Genomic DNA, 15,630 nt, shown 5'->3' on the forward strand with positions numbered 1-15,630 from the left:
TAACCCAGGCTGGCTTTAGATTAGCAATCCTCCTGCTTCAACCTCACATTTGCCACCACACCCAGATGGAGGTACCGCTTATTCCTATTGGGGTTTTCCACCTTGTCTATGAGCAGACAGCTCACAGGATAGACAAAGGAAAGGAAAGGAAAGCAGCAAGCTGCTGCTCTACCATGACAACAAGGAGACACACCAAGCAAAGACTCACAAGTTGAAACACCTCAGGTACAAGAGAGCAGAGCCTGCTGCTGGGGACTGGGGGACAAGGAGGTTCTGAAACATCTTTTGGGAAGCAAGCAGCAACTGGCAATCGCTTTTGCTGTTGGGTATGCAGGAGTGACTTAAACAAGGTGCTGGCCAGCTTGCACTGAGCTGCAGTCCTGTCTTCAGTGAGAAGTGGCAGGGCCAAGTGGATTCTTGGTAGTGAGTAGGGGTCAGGGTGTCTCCTCTCCTGCCTCATAGTAAGATTCACAATTCCAAGTTTTTCCAAAGTTCCAAGAGAATCCATGGCCCATGCTTTCAATCTCAGTTTCTGTTAGAACTGCCAGCCTGCAGAGGCACATGGCTGTCCCTGGTCTGACCTTCTCTTACGTAGAAATTAGGGGAAAGGTTAAAAACAAGGAATTATAGGAACACAGCACAGCACTATGTTTGCACCAAATTCGTGGGAACATTAGAAGTCTGACTCTAGAGCTGGGAGCATTGCTCGGGGCTCAGCGCAAAGGCCCCTGGCTCCACCCTCTGGCTCCATCCTCAGGACCAGAAAAAAAGAAAAGAAGGGAAGAGAAGAGAATACAGGGAGGACAGGGAGAGAATCGGAAGAGTGGATAAAAGGAAAGAGAGCTGGGAGTCAGGCCGAGTTAGGCCTGCTGACTATAGAAATGCTGATTCATGTCCACCACAACCACAGCTTGCTGTGCTCCAGGGGGCAGCCTGGGAGGCCCTACTGTGGCCTTTCACCTGGAAATGGGTAACAGTCGGGGTCCTCTGTCATGAAATGGGCACTTAGCGCCAGGGGAGGGAGCAGGCTGAGAGGCCATGCCTACTGAGAGGCAGCCAGTCAGACAGCCCAAAGAAACCCTCAGGTCTCTGTGCAGGGGGTGGGAGGGTCGAGGGGGGCGTGTCAGAGACCTTGTAAGACCTTTCTTTCTGGGTCTGACCTATGTGATAAGCACAGTTTTGGTTCCCAAGATGGATTTCTGGATGAGGAGCAAGTTAGGTCTCCCTGATAGGCCTGCTGCCGGGATCTTGGGCTCCCTCTCCAATTAGACCTACCCTGAGCTCCATCTCAGGCTGGACACCACCTGGAATGGCTATCTAGAAACTTGGATGGCAGAGCTCATGTACCATTGAGAACGGCCACTGAGACACTAGATACCACATCAAGTGGATGCATAGACCTCCGGGGACACTGAGATGACCATTCTGCACTTACGCACCATCTTGGAATGATGGTGAGATTTCAGGTAACATCTGGGAATTGCTTCTGGCCCCTGAGCATGTTTGAGATGGCTTCCTAGAACTCAGCTGCCATCTTGGGATGGCTGTCTGCTTCTTGAGCACAATCTTGAAATGGTTTTCAACAACCTGGACTCCATTTTGGAATGGATGCCCAGACCTAAAGGATCATTTTGGAATGGCTATCTAGAACCTGGGTACCATCTTGGCGTGCACCACCATCACCAGGCCTGGACACCAACTTGCAATGGTCCCTAAACCCTAGAATGTCACCTTGGGATGACAGTAAGAATTCACGGTCATCTTAGAATGGCTGCCCTGTTCTCCAGCACCACCACAAAGTGGATGCTAGCTTGGAATGGTAACTCAGAACTTGGGTGCCATCTTGAAATGGTTGCCATTTTAAAATGGTCACTCAGAAATTAGGAGCCATATTTGAAACTGCCACCTATTACCAGGGTGCCATTGTGGAGTGGTGCCATAGTATATAACCTTGCTGAGGGCAGGGCATCCTAGGAGCCTTGGGAGGACAGAGACACATAGAAGTAGGCCACCAGGAGCCTTGGGGAACAGGTGGGATGGGATCTCATGCACACTTGCTTTCTGATTGTCTTTTCAGGGGCACCCCAAAGAGACAACATGTAGGGGGGTTGTGGGTAGGGAGATGAGATGTCCCCAGAGGCAAGAATACCAGAAGCAGCACAGCAAGAGGCCACCACCTTGCTGTGGGAGGAGTGGAAGGTGGCTCTGGTCCCTTCCTTCCTTTCTTAATGGTGATGGCATGCACAAAGCCAGTTGCAGCACCACTGGGCATACCCTGCCCGCCCCTCATCCCCTCTGGCCCACGGCTCTCATTCCCGTCTCAGAACTCCGGAATATGACCCACATCTGACAGCGGGACTCAGACTGGGGGTGGGGAGCCTTGCATGGAGACTTACGTGAAGGCAAAGGCCACCAGGGCCCCACTGACCACTATGAAGTCCAGAATGTTCCAGAGGTCACGGAAGTAGGCCCCCTGATGCAAGACAAGGCCCAGGTCGATCATCTAGAGGGAGAGAACAGCTTGTTCAGAGCCCCCAACCCTTCGCTAGGATAACTCCCTCCTGGGATGATGGGTGGTTCCTTCTGAGGAAAGGGAGCCTGACCTGATGCTGAAGACCCCAAGCCCAAGCATCAGAGTGCTCTGCCTGAACCCCGGAGAGCATGCACCAGGAAGCCTTGTACGCTGTATTTGGAGCCTCCCAAGACTCTGTCCACCTCTTACTTCTGCTGTGATCTGTGGTTCCTGCCCTCATCATGGCCTACTTGGTCCCTGACAATCCCCTCATCTGTCATCTGAGGGTGCTCGAGAGCGCTCATGCAGAGTCCCAGAGCTCTCCACAGCTCTCACTTCCTTTGATGTGTACACTAAAGTCCTCACAGTCACGGTCACACCTTACTTCCCTGCTCTTCCCTGCCCTCCCTGCTCCTTCCTCCCTCTCTCCACCACACTGTCTGGTGAATTCCCCTCACACACACTCAGCACATCTACTCTTGGATGGAGCTTTTTTTCTTCTCAGAAGGTCTGTGGATGTCCCTAGTACTGTTCTTACCTTGATCACCATCTCAAAGGTAAACACGCCTGTGAAAACATAGTCAAAATACCGCAGCACCTGCACGGACACACAAAGGGACAGGGAAGCCAATCACAGGCTTGCTCAACTTCTAGTAAGTCTACCAGTTGCCCACTGTGGTGTGGGAACACTGAAAATTCCCCAGAAGCAGAGCTTCCACCCAGGAGCCACTCCCAGGCAGGATTAAAGATGTGTAGGTTGTGAATCAAAGTGTCCAGCAGATGGCGGCCAATCCTACCGATTTACCCTGCTAAGGGCTGGTCACCAAGAGTGCCTGTTTCAAGTACTCCAAGCCGCCTTGGACTACTAAGAGGGCCTTGGAGGAGTCCATTCCACCGTGGGGGTGACTGTCCTTGGGATGATGGGGTAGACAGGCCAGTGTCCACACTCAGGGCTCTCCTGTTTCCAGGAGTATCTTCTAAACTCTGGGGCCACCTGGCCATCTGGTTCTCTTTCACTTTGAGGGCACCACTCAGTCTGGGATGATGGACCCTCCCCTTCCTCTCTCCACCATCCTGCCCAGAGTTGGGCTCTAGTTGTTTCTGTCTGGATTGGCAAAAATGGCTTCTGTCCCTGCTTCTAGCTTCATGAACCACCTAGAACACCTTGGGTGTGTGTGTGTGGGGGGGGGAGGCAGGAGCTACAGGTTCAAGGGCTGATAATTACTGAACATGACCAGCAGAGGGTGCTTATGACCACCTGAGTCAGGCTCCTGCCTCCCTTAGGATGAGACCAGCTAGTCATATAATGGGACTGCAGGTGTGGCTCAGAGGTGAATGTCTATCTCGTCTGTTGTTTCAGATGGGGAGCAGAGCCGGGACTCACGTTGTTGCGGGGCGCGTTGGGTTGCACAGGATCCTCAGCGGCCAACGCTATGCTGCTCATGGCAATGACCATGAGGATGCACATCTCGAAGTAGCGCAGGTTCAGGATGTAATGGCACAGCCGGCGAAGGCTGTGGGCGGAGCAGGGAGCCACTTAGATTGCAGGCTCATGGGCCCTTCCCCTCCACCCACCTACAGTCCAATTCCATTGCCCACTCAGACCATCTGTCAAGGACTCTCCATGGGGCACGGGGTAGGTCCCATAGTCCAGTGCGGCTGACACCCTCAGCTGCCTGAGGCAGCCGTGTCGCCTATGGAAGAGTTCCTATCCTCCAAACAACTGAACACTTGGTTTCCGAAGCCAGTGAGATCAATACTACTAATGATTCTGCAGGACATAGAAAGACTTCAATTTTATTCCTTTAGCTAATTACATTATTTATTTGTGTGGGGATGGTGGTTGTGCCGAGGCTTGCCTGTACAGAGCAAAGGACAATTTGTGAGGGTTGACTCTGCGGGTCCTGGGAACTGAGCTCAGGTTGGCAGGCTTCGCAGCCTCTCTACCCACGGAGCCGTTTCAAGGATAGGTTTTCCATGTGTGAAATATTCTAGTGTCTAAAAAAAGAAACTGAGAGTAGTGGCTCCTGTCAGTAATCTGAGCTAGGGAGGTTGTGGCTGAGGAATTACTAAGAGTTCAGGACATCTGGACTATGTCATGAGTTCAGGGCCAGTGTGGTCACAGAGTAAGATCTGGTCTGAAACAAATGACACACACTCAAAACACACACACACACACACACACACACACGACAAAATACACACACACACACACACAAATACAACATTAACAAACATGTGCAGAACAAAACAAAAGACAAGGGCCAGTGAGCTGTAAAGGTGCTCTCCCTGCTAACCTGTGCCCAGTGTCCAATCCCTGGGACCCACATGGAGTTGGAAGGAGAACAATGACTCTAGGAAGCCATGGCAAATACAACACACACACACACACACACACACACACACACACACACTAATGATAAATAAAATTAAAAACAAAACTCAAAACAAATCCCATCACTTCCACCAAGAGCAGAAAACCTGAGCTGCGGCTTAGCTGGCGGAGTGCTTGCCTAGCATGCACAAAGCCTGGTCCACCCCAGGGCCACCCAAACAAGCAAAACCTGTGCTGTTAGAAGCAGCCTGTTCTGGCTCAAGCCTCACCGGCTTTCACTGCACTATTCTGAAAAAAAGTTGTAAATTTATAAAGCACTTGGAACAATACTTGACAGTAAGTGCAACTTAGACATTTGTTTAGTAAAGGAGAAAAACTGAACTTTAGAAAAAAGGGCCCAGAGTCCACATCTGTGTGGTGCAATCGTTATTCACAGAATTCAGAGGCATGACTGCCACACAGGTCGTGCAGGTCGTGGACAGCACGAGGCAGCAATTCCTAAAGACACCTGTCCCAGCAGGGCACAGGTCGGCATTTACGGCAGTGGCTCCCGTCTCACGGCAGGAAGGGCCTTTTCCAGGGTAGTGTGTTACGACAAGTTTATCTCCTGTGACTGAAGCAAGAAGGTCTCCTGAGGGCCTCAAGACTCAAGATGGCGCTGAAGAGAACCTTCTTCCACTGCCTGCCCCGCCCACCGGGGAGCCTGGTGGCCTCTGCCCCACACTCACGGGTTGGTGGTGGAGAGGATGAACATGGAGCTGTAGGGCGGCATGGGTTTCGGGCCATCCTCCCCGGGGTCTGCCTCCTCTTCCTCCTTCTTCTCTTCCTCTTTCTTTGGCAGTGGGTCTGGGTTAGCATTTTTGTTTACTGTTGGAACAAGAATAAACATGGGTTCCTCCATGATTACCCACAAAGCTCTGGACTCCTGGTCATTCCTGGAGCCAACGCTAAGCATAGGACACTGGGGAAAGAGCTTCCTGTACACCAGGCGTCACCCGACCCTGTGGGCTTGGTGCCTGTGCCCACCACCTGACAGAGAAGGGAATCTGGGCACAGGGAAGTAAAGTGGCTAGTCCAAGGTCACACAGCTGCGTTGAACTGGCCCTGGAATGCCAGTTCCCACTCTACAGAGCAATGTTGCCTCCGTCCTCTTAGATTTTCTGATGTGACTAGGACCTGCATGGGGCAGCTGCCCAGAGTAGAGAACTCAGACCCTGTGAGAACACCCAATTCTGACTGCAGCACCTTTCCCCTGGGCAGGCTCCACAGCTCTGTGTGGTTGTTTGTGGACAGGCTGAACCTCCCCAGGGGTCTGTTTCTTCATTCGAAAACTAGTAAAATTAGTTTATTATCAAGACCACCACAGTGAAGTCAGCTGTGGTGGCACACACCTGTAATTCTGCCACCACAGGGAAAGAGAGACAGGAGGGTCACTTCTAGCTTATGCTTGGGCTATACGGTGAGATGCTTGGGCTACACAGTCTCAAAACACAGCAGCCCCAAGCCAAAAACTGACTCACTCCTCACAGGAATGTATGCAGTTGTCTTTAGGGGCCGAAGCCCCAGGTGACCAGAGGAGTGAGGCAGATCCAAACGGGCCACACTGGTGCGTGAGACATCTGATCACCAGGAGAGAGAAGAGCATGCAAACATTCCTCAGTGTGTGCTGTAGTGACAGCAGTTGGGAGAGACACAGACACTGGGATAAACAGACATCGTTGTTAACAGACATGGGGTCCTGGCTGGCCTTAAGGCCACTGCCTAGTTAAGGGTGGCCTTGAACTTGTGAACTTCCTGCCTCCATCTACCACTACTGTAGGTTGTCTGTGGTGCTAGAGTGTGTCTAGGCAAGCACTCTACCAGCCAGGCCAGGTCCCCAGCTCCTTCCTTGCTCATTGTGCCACTAGACCGTTTACAATGACGATGCTTCCAGCTGCGCTGTCCCCAGGCCCCCAGTTTCCACTTGGGGATTCCTTTCTCCCTTGTGGTAGTGTGGGCTCTGTGGAGGGAAGGTAGGGTGTGGAGCATGGCCACAGGCCAAGTCCACTGAGAGCTGCACACAGGGTCTAGTGTTTCTTCCTCCCAAGACTGTGAGCAGAGATTGTAGAGTAAACGGCCCAGCAACCCTGCAGCTCCTCACCTTGGACCACAGTGTGGTTGAGGGGCGGGCAGGCTGGGGGGATCTCCACCGCCATATGCTCGGGTTTCCTGGCAGTCTTCGCTGAGTTGGGCTGGGTGCTGCTGGGGTTGGTGACGATAAGGCTGTTCTCGGGGGTCTTGGGGGGGCCGGGGTTGGACGGGTTGCCCGGGTTGTTGGGCATCCTGCGGCTGGCAGCGTTCTGGGGGTTGGTGGCCAAGGTGGGACCAGGGTTGGTGCTGTTCCCGATCTTGGTGGGGCTTGGGGGAAGGCCACTGTGGCCCAGGCTGTCGTGGGGACTGACAGGCTCCCCGGTGGCCAACTTGTTATTCTTCATGTTGTCAAGGTCCTCAGCCAGTGGCAAGTCCTGGCGGCCCAGGTCCTGCTGGATTGGCCTGGTGGTGGACAGGTTGGGACCAGACATGGGGACCCCGGAGCCCTGGTTCTCTCTAAGGAGAGGATCAAAGTGGAAGAGTGCAGAACTGGTTAGAGAGCACCGCAGCTGCCGGGACCAATACCCAGGCCACAGCATGGCCCAGGACAGTCTGCTGCACTACCCAGCTCATATGAGGCCCCGAGCGTCATCCACCCCGAAAGGAAAGAGAAAGCAATCATTTGCTGATTCTACACTTCACAGAGCGCTGCGCAGCTCCAGGCAGGTCAAGCGGTTATGGACTCTTGTGAACTTTGTAGTGCTGAGGAGGAGCTCAGAGCCTCACACAGGCTGTGGTAACCCTCTAACGCTGAGCCACACCCTCACTGGGGGATTCTAGGCAGGGGCTCTACCTCTGACTCACACCCGTGGTTCTACTGGGGATTTTTTGCTAGCCCAGTGTGCAAAGCCCAATTATAAATTTCCAGTAACTGTTTGCTTTTTGAGACAGGATTTCTCTGCGTAGCCCTGGATGTCCCGGAACTCACTCTGTAGACCAGGCTGGCCTTAAACTCACAGAGAACCACCTGTTTCTGCCTCCTGAGTACTGGAATTAAATGTGTGCACCACCACACCCAGCTCAATTTCCAGTTAATTTTAATCCTTAAGTATCTTTAAGGAAGATTTAGAGGATACACAAAAGTGAAGTTGGGCCCTGTCCCAGTGTCCAGGACAGGTGTTCTTTGTATTAAGTTTGTCTTATGCAGGTTCCCGCTGCCAGCTGCCATGCACTTCTTCCTTGTGGTACCCTCCTGAGACCTAGAGACTGTTCTAGACCATAAAACAGCACCTTTCACTGCCTGCTTCCTGAATGCCCCTCCTCTGCACACTTCCTGACTGACCTCCTCTGCACACTTCCTGACTGACCTCCTCTGCATACTTCCTGACTGCCCCTCCTCTGCACACTTCCTGACTGCCCCTCCTCTGCACGCTTCCTGACTGACCTTCCTCTGCACGCTTCCTGACACAGTTCCTGACTGCCCCCAATACTTCATGCATTACACACCTGAAATGGATAACAAGATCAGCTCCATTTAACAGAGTAAGAAACTGAGGCAGAGGGGAAGACATTTGTCTCTCATGAACCAGCTCAGACGGGACTGAGCTGGAATCTGGTCCTATCTAGAAACCTTTGGCTCCAGCGTCACTCAGCAAAGTAAACAGGTGGTGAACAAAGTGGAGGTGTTGAGGAGTGTGTTAAAGGATCAGGATTCTCTGCTATACAGGGAGAGTGAGCCAGGAAACCCACAACTGCAGTAACCCTCCTTGTACCAATGGGTAGTGGGTTGCCATGGTGACAGATGCAGCTGGAACTACACTGCAAACAGCTGGCCTCGACTGGTCAGGAGACTAGTCCTAGGAGTGGCAGATGTTCGGGAGCTCACAGGTCTCTACCAGGAGTCTGGAGCCTGTGTCTCACTTGGACCCGTGTGGGAACCTGAGTTTAGCAACTACTGAAGGTGCAGGAATGGTGTTCTGGTGCCTGCTTCAGACGTTTAGAGACTTTCAAAAAAACTCCTCCTGCAGGGATGGGGTGCAGCTCAGTTAATAAGGGTGCCTGCCTAGTGTGGTGAACAAAGCCTTGGGTTCCATCACAGCACCAAATAAACCTTGAGGTGGCCGTATATGTCTGTAATCCCAGCAAGCAGGAGGACCAGTTACAGTGAGTCCTATCTCAGAACAACATTTTTAGGGACAGCCATTCTGTCCTCATCACTCTGCCTCTTTTGGTACAGCAGCAGCAGACACAATACAGGGACAAAGCCCCTCCTCCCATCTTTGGCTGCTCCTTACCCTCTTAAGGGATCCAGAGTCCTCCTGACCCATCTCTGGCCCTTTGCCCCCTTTCCTCATATCCTGTAAGCTGGCTGTCTTCTGAGTGATTCCAGGACCTTAACATGTACTGTTCTTGCCTGAAACGCTCCATTTTTCTCTAGGTGCTCCTCTTGTGGTCTGGCCCATCTTGGTCACATTTCTCAGAATGTCTCCGCTATGGTTTTAATGTGTTTGCCCCATCTACTGAGAAACCTAATCCCTAAATTTGTCTGGTGATGGTATTTGGAGGTAAGTGGGGGCTAGATAAGGTCTCAAGGGCAGGGTTCCCATGATGGATGAGTGGCATTCTGAGAGAAAGAAGAGACTAGAACAGGCATGATGGCCCTGGGTCACCGTGTTTGAATGCAGCAACAAGTCCTCAGAGTGCTGGTGTGCTCTGTGACTCTGCAGCCTCCAGAACAGGAAGCTGGATAAACTTCCACTTTTTCTAAACGAGTAACCAACCTCAGGCATTTGGTTATAGCAGTGGAAATGGATGAAACCAACTCTGTAGGCCCCTACCACCTGCAGCTACTGACTGGAATTCAGTCTGGGCTGGAATACAGCTGACCCTTCTCACACTTCACTGAGCAGAGGGAAACACTCAGGAGAGAATGATTTGGAACAATGGTGTTTAAGGGAGCACCGTGCAGACAGAGGCAGTGATATAAGCGAGGGGTGCTGTGAGCACTAGGAGTGGGAAGTGTGAGTCAGTATCCATGACCAGGACCAGCCTCCAGAAGGAGTCTGCCCTCACCCAATCCTCTCACCTCTCATCCCCCCTCTCTGATACAGGATTTCCCTGTGTATCCCAGGCTGACCTGAACTTGTGACCCCTCCCCCACCTTCCTGGTAATGATTTTTGTCTACAGACCCTTGTCTAAACTCATTTGGTTGAGAACCCCACTACTCAGTATGTGGTCCTGGGACCTGCACTGGGCTCCTCTTGTTAGGAACATATAGTCTCATGGTTTCATTGAAGCCTGAGCCCCACCCAGTCACGAGCTGGGTCACACAGGCTAGTAAGACACCTGACATCTCAGGGCCCACACAGCAGAAGAGAAAGCTGACTCTGGCAGGTTGTACAAATGCCTCTTTCCCATAGGCCGGGGTCAGATTTTGTACACCCTTCAAGAATCCAGTGTGATGCTCTCATAGCATTATGAAGGAGGATCAAGAGGACATTAAATTATTATTATTATTATTATTATCATCATCATCATCATCATCATCATTATTGATGTAGCACAGGGTAGTCTCAAACTCACTATGTAACCAAGGCTGGCCTTGAAGTCCAGATCCTCCTGTCCCACTTCCCAAGTACTGGGATCATAGGAATGACGCCACACTTGGCTTGAGGACAGTATTTTTATAACAGATGTCGCTATCAACACAGAAGTCTCTGGGCTCTCTACAGAGAGTCCCTTTATGGTCTTCCGTGAAACATTACAAAATGTTACGAGAAAGATAAGAAAAAGCAGCTACTGGTGGGGTACTGTCTGAGAGATCAGACCTCCCTTCCCCCCATCAAGTAAGCAAAGAACTGGCAAAATGACAGTCGCAGACACTTCGCACACATTAGTGCCCATGCGAGCCCCTGGCAGAGGTGACTGATTTAATTCTGGCAATGACTCGGTCATTTCTGGGGAGTCCGATCATCAGGTGAGAACACTGACGCCAAGAACGCGCTAATTCACCGGGCGGTGGTGGCGCACGCCTTTAATCTCAGCACTCAGGGAGGCAGACACAGGCGGATCTCTGTGAGTTCGAGACCAGCCTGGTCTACAAGAGCTAGTTCCAGGACAGGCTCCAAAGCTACAGAAACCCTGTCACAAAAAACCAAAAAGGAACGCACTAATTCAAGAGTAAACAGCAATAATGAAAAAGCTACATGAATCTGGTGGAGACTATCGGCTCTCCCTAGGGCCTGTGCAAGACGCACAATGCCTTAGTCCTCTAGCCGTTTTGGAAGCCTAGACGGCAGCACCCTAGACTTTTTGTATATAATGCTGGGATGGGATGTAGTTCAGTAGTAGAGTCTCTGCCTAGAATCCCTCAGGAAAGGGCTGAGGGCGTGACTCAGCAGTAGGGGGCCGGCCTAGAGTCCTCCAGTGAGGAGCTGGGGTGTAGCTCAGTGATAGATGCTAGCCTAGAATTCCCCCCGTGACAGGTTGGCTCTGCTGCAGAGTGCCAACCTAAAATCCTTCACTGAGGGGCATAGCTCTGTTGTGGACTCTTGTATATAAGACCCTGGGTACATCCCAGCTCAGAACTACATCTGTTTCCCCATCTGCTAACCCCGGCTGTGGCCGCTGGGTACATCCCCACGGCTTCCGGTATTCTGGGCCTGGTGACTGTCACGCTTGCTACTGGGGAACCTCCTCGGCCCGCCCGGAGTGAAGCCCAACTGGGCACATCCCTCCTGGAGCCCACTCACTTCCTGCGCCGGTGCCTGCGTTCCCTGTCGTCGTGGGCTGGCGGCCCGTGTCGATGTCGCCGCCTGCGCTCCCCATCGTCGCCGTCGCCGTCGGCAGCACGGGCCGGCCTGCTGGCATCGCGGGGACGAGGCCTGCGCTCCGGCCTGTCTTCGGGTTCGTCCCCGGGCCGGCGGCGAGCGCGGTGACGGCGAGGCTCCCCGTCCGCCCCAGGCCGGTGCACGTGGCGGCGGGGCGCGTCCCCGGCCTTGGCGCGCTCGGCGTCCGCGTCCCAGGGCGCGTGCTCGCGGGGCGGCACGTGCTCGCGCTGCTGCGGCTCGCTCTCGCGGCCATACGGGCCTTCCCGGCCAGGCGCGCGCTCAGGGCTCCCGGCCCAGGCGCGCCGCGCGTCGGGGTCGCGCGCGCTCTCGCGGGGTCGCGCGGTCGGGCGCAGCGCGTCGGGCCCGCGGCTCTTGTTGGTATTGTTGTTGCGGTTCTCCTGCGGGTCCACCACGAGCGGCCGGTCCAGGTGCGTCTTGACGTCGGGCCGCAGCGGGCGCGCGTAGGCGGTGGGCCAGCGCTCAGCCGCGTCCCCGTACAGCGCCTCGCGGCTGGCCAGCAGGTTCTGCTTGCGCATCTCGCTGGTGCGCTGCTCCCACACCGACTTGGCGGGCTTCTGGTTCTTCTGCTGCTCCTTTCTGCAAGGCACAAAGGGAGCTGCTTGCCGTGGTGTGCGGCTGTGTGTGAAGGTGGTCGGATAGCGAGGGCTGCGGACCCCTCCCCCCGAGGGTTCTTTCAACTTTATAAATTGATGTATGCATTTGTATGTGAGTGTGCCCTGGCCACGGCAAGTGTGTGATAGTTAGAGGACAACTATCTGCAGTCGGTTCTCTTCTTCCACTGTGTAAGCTCCTAGGGACTGAATTCAGGTATGGGACCTTTACTTAATGGCCTCTTTTGGATTGCCGAGTAGGGGGTCAGTTTCCCACCTCCGCTTCTCACTGCTAGGAAGGACTGGTGTGATTGGTCTGTTGATGGACTCATAGCCCTGTGCACTGATGAGGAGTGACAGAAACCTTAGGAGGCAGGGTCTACTTGGAGGAAGGTTATTTAGAGCCTACCTCTGAAGGACATACTGGCACCTCCCTTCTCTTCTTCTCCAGCACCACGAGCTGAGCAGTTTGGTTCCATTATGGACTTCCATTAAAATGCCCTGCCTCACCACAGGCTCCAGCTGTCTCAGCAGGAGCACTCCTGTCTAGATTCTACCAGAGAGGGACTGGGTGTGTGACTCACTGGTGAAGGCCTGGCTGCCTACCACGTGTGAGTCCCTGGGTTCCATCCCCCAGTGCCAGAATGAATCAATGAATGAATACATAAATAATTTAAATAGTAGTACATAAAGCCAATGTTTGATCCTTTTCTTCCAAAGTGTGGGCAGCTGAGGTGTGCAGGTAGGGGCTGTGAGCAGCTGGGGTGTGCAGGTAGGGGCTGTGGGCAGCTGGGGTGTGCAGGTAGGGGTTGTGGGCAGCTGGGTGTGCAGGTAGGGGCTGTGGGCAGCTGGGGTGTGCAGGTAGAGGTGTGGGCAGCTGGGGTGTGCAGGTAGGGGTTGTGGGCAGCTGGGGTGTGCAGGTAGGGGCTGTGGGCAGCTGGGGTGTGCAGGTAGGGGCTGTGGGCAGCTGGGGTGTGCAGGTAGGGGCTGTGGGCAGCTGGGGTGTGCAGGTAGGGGCTGTGGGCAGCTGGGGTGTGCAGGTAGGGGTTGTGGGCAGCTCTGGAGGAAAGCAGTTGGTTGTGCCTGCCTTTGGGGTAGCACTGGCACTATGGAAGCCTGCCCTACCATAGCCACTTCCCTTGGCCGTCAGCAGGGGTGTGGTTCTGAATGTGGGTGTTTGGGACCCCCCCTTAATAAATACACTTTCACGGTAACTGCCTCTGACCCACCAGTGAAATGTCTGCCCCACCTTTAGAATATGGTTTGAACCCAGCTGTACCCACCATCCTGCTTAGTCTTGCCTCTTTTGTATGGAAAGCCCAGAGTCTTGATCCTGACCTTCAGCCCACATAACCATCCCCACCCCCACAGTCTGTTACCCCAAGAATAACCAGAGGGAACCTGTGAGTATCTGAGTCTGGTCTGGACACCGCACTGCTCAAGAACCCTCTACAGCTCTCAGTTAGGATCCAGAACCCGTTTGCTCGGTGGCCCTCGAGACTTAGCCTACTCCGTTTCCCCTCCACGTCTGTCTCCTCACAGCTCTTTCCCATCCCTGAAACACCCCTGCCTCAGAGCCTTCCTTCTCTCACTGGCTCTCTCACTTCTTTCGAGTTTTGTTTCCTTCTAACTGAGGCCTTGCCTAACAAGATTGTTTTCTGGATCAAGATCCTACTGTGTCTAGTCTGGACCCAGCTGTCCTTGAACTCACACATATCTGCCCGTCTCTGCCTCCAGAGTGAGGTGTGTGCCACCACACCTGGCTATAAAGTCACAGCTTTGGGGGACGGAGTGAAGCTCGGTGGCGGAGCACTGGCCTGGGGTGCACACACGGGGCACAGAAGGGCGGCAGGGCTCGAATTCCTCACTCCTCACCCACTGCCCCTTCCCAGCTGCTTCCTGGAGGCTCCACAGTGTGCAGTTCACTCACTTATCTGTCATCTCCTGGACTGGAACAGCCACGCGCAAGTGTCTGTCCCGCCCCACATGGATGCTGCTCCCAGCCTCTCCCAGGCTCAGCCCTTACGGGCCACCCTGACCCTCCCCACATCCTTGCCTGAGTGGAACCCGAGGCTCGGGGACACTTACACAGCTATAGACATGTTGGCCGCAGACAGGGGACTCACTTCTGCTACCTCCTTGGCTTTCTGTAGTGCCAGTTTCTGGTTGGCTGGCCTCCTCCCTCTTCTTGTTCATCCTAGGAAGCAAATGGGATTCCTGTGCACAAGAACAGGCCTGGGGCTCACTTCCCACCTTGCTGCCAGCGGGGACAACATCTGAAGTACTGAGAAACAAGTTCGGCCTGGACCTTAACCAACTGGAACTAAGGCCCCCAGTCAGACTAGGTGGTGAAATGTACCCCTTGTGTACAGGCAGGCTCTCTAGCCCATTAACCCTTTGTGGCCCCGCTGGTCTGGCACCTGAGATCGTTCTGGCTCAGCACTCCCCAGTGCTGGAATAACAGGCATGTGTGAGTATGCCTGGCTCCTCCTACTGTCTTTTCCTTAACTATTTTTTTGGTGCTGGGGATGGACCCTGAGGCTTTGCGGCAGCTGGAACAGAGCTGTCAGGGAGCTGCACCCCTAGTCCTGAGCCTGTGGGTGTTCTGTGCTTTTCAGGTTTTTTAAATGCTCTGAACAAGCACCCTTAAACATCAGGTACCCCCCCCCCAGGTACCCCAAAGGCAGAGCCACAGCTATACAACCTGTCAATAGTGGGGGGGGGGAAGGCAGCTGGGGACCTTAAGATCTATCGTCAGCCTGTGGGAAGATGGGGAGAGGGGCAGGCTCTATGCTTAAGTCGACGGCCTAGATGGACCATCAAAGGCTGGATGTGCTCGTGCACACCTTTAATCACAGCACTCAAGAGGCAGAGGCTGGAAGATCGCTATGAGTTCAAGGCCAGCCTGGTCTACAGAGCGAGTTCTAGAACAGTCAGGGCTATAAAGCGAAACCCTGTCTCAAGGGAATATATATATATATATATATATGTATATATATATATATACACACACATATATATGTATATATATACGTATATACACACACATATATATGTATATATATACGTATATATACACATATGTATGTATATGTGTATACATATATATATATATCCACCAAGAATAGGAGCCCTGGGGTAGGGCTCTACAGTGTGGCTAACCCACCTTCTGAGATCTTCTGGTGCCAGGAGTAACCTCCACCTTAAAATCTGTCAGTGACAAGGAGGCAGTGTCCCCTCTCCAGGCACCATGCCTAGCATAGCTTAGAACC

At 53.3% G+C, this 15,630-nt stretch overlaps 1 protein-coding gene across 1 annotated transcript in view; it reads right to left on the minus strand.

Annotated features, from left to right (window-relative positions):
- Cacna1a (calcium voltage-gated channel subunit alpha1 A) overlaps positions 1 to 15,630 on the minus strand; it is a 270,463-nt gene that overhangs the window by 70,891 nt on the left and 183,942 nt on the right. The window contains 7 exon segments of the mRNA XM_038312389.1: positions 2,397 to 2,503; positions 3,051 to 3,110; positions 3,897 to 4,026; positions 5,576 to 5,714; positions 6,988 to 7,433; positions 11,670 to 12,344; positions 14,447 to 14,540. Of these exon segments, the coding sequence (XP_038168317.1) occupies positions 2,397 to 2,503; positions 3,051 to 3,110; positions 3,897 to 4,026; positions 5,576 to 5,714; positions 6,988 to 7,433; positions 11,670 to 12,344; positions 14,447 to 14,540 (1,651 nt within the window).

The sequence above is a fragment of the Arvicola amphibius genome, chromosome 15, assembly GCF_903992535.2.
Source record: "Arvicola amphibius chromosome 15, mArvAmp1.2, whole genome shotgun sequence".
NCBI lineage: Eukaryota > Metazoa > Chordata > Mammalia > Rodentia > Cricetidae > Arvicola > Arvicola amphibius.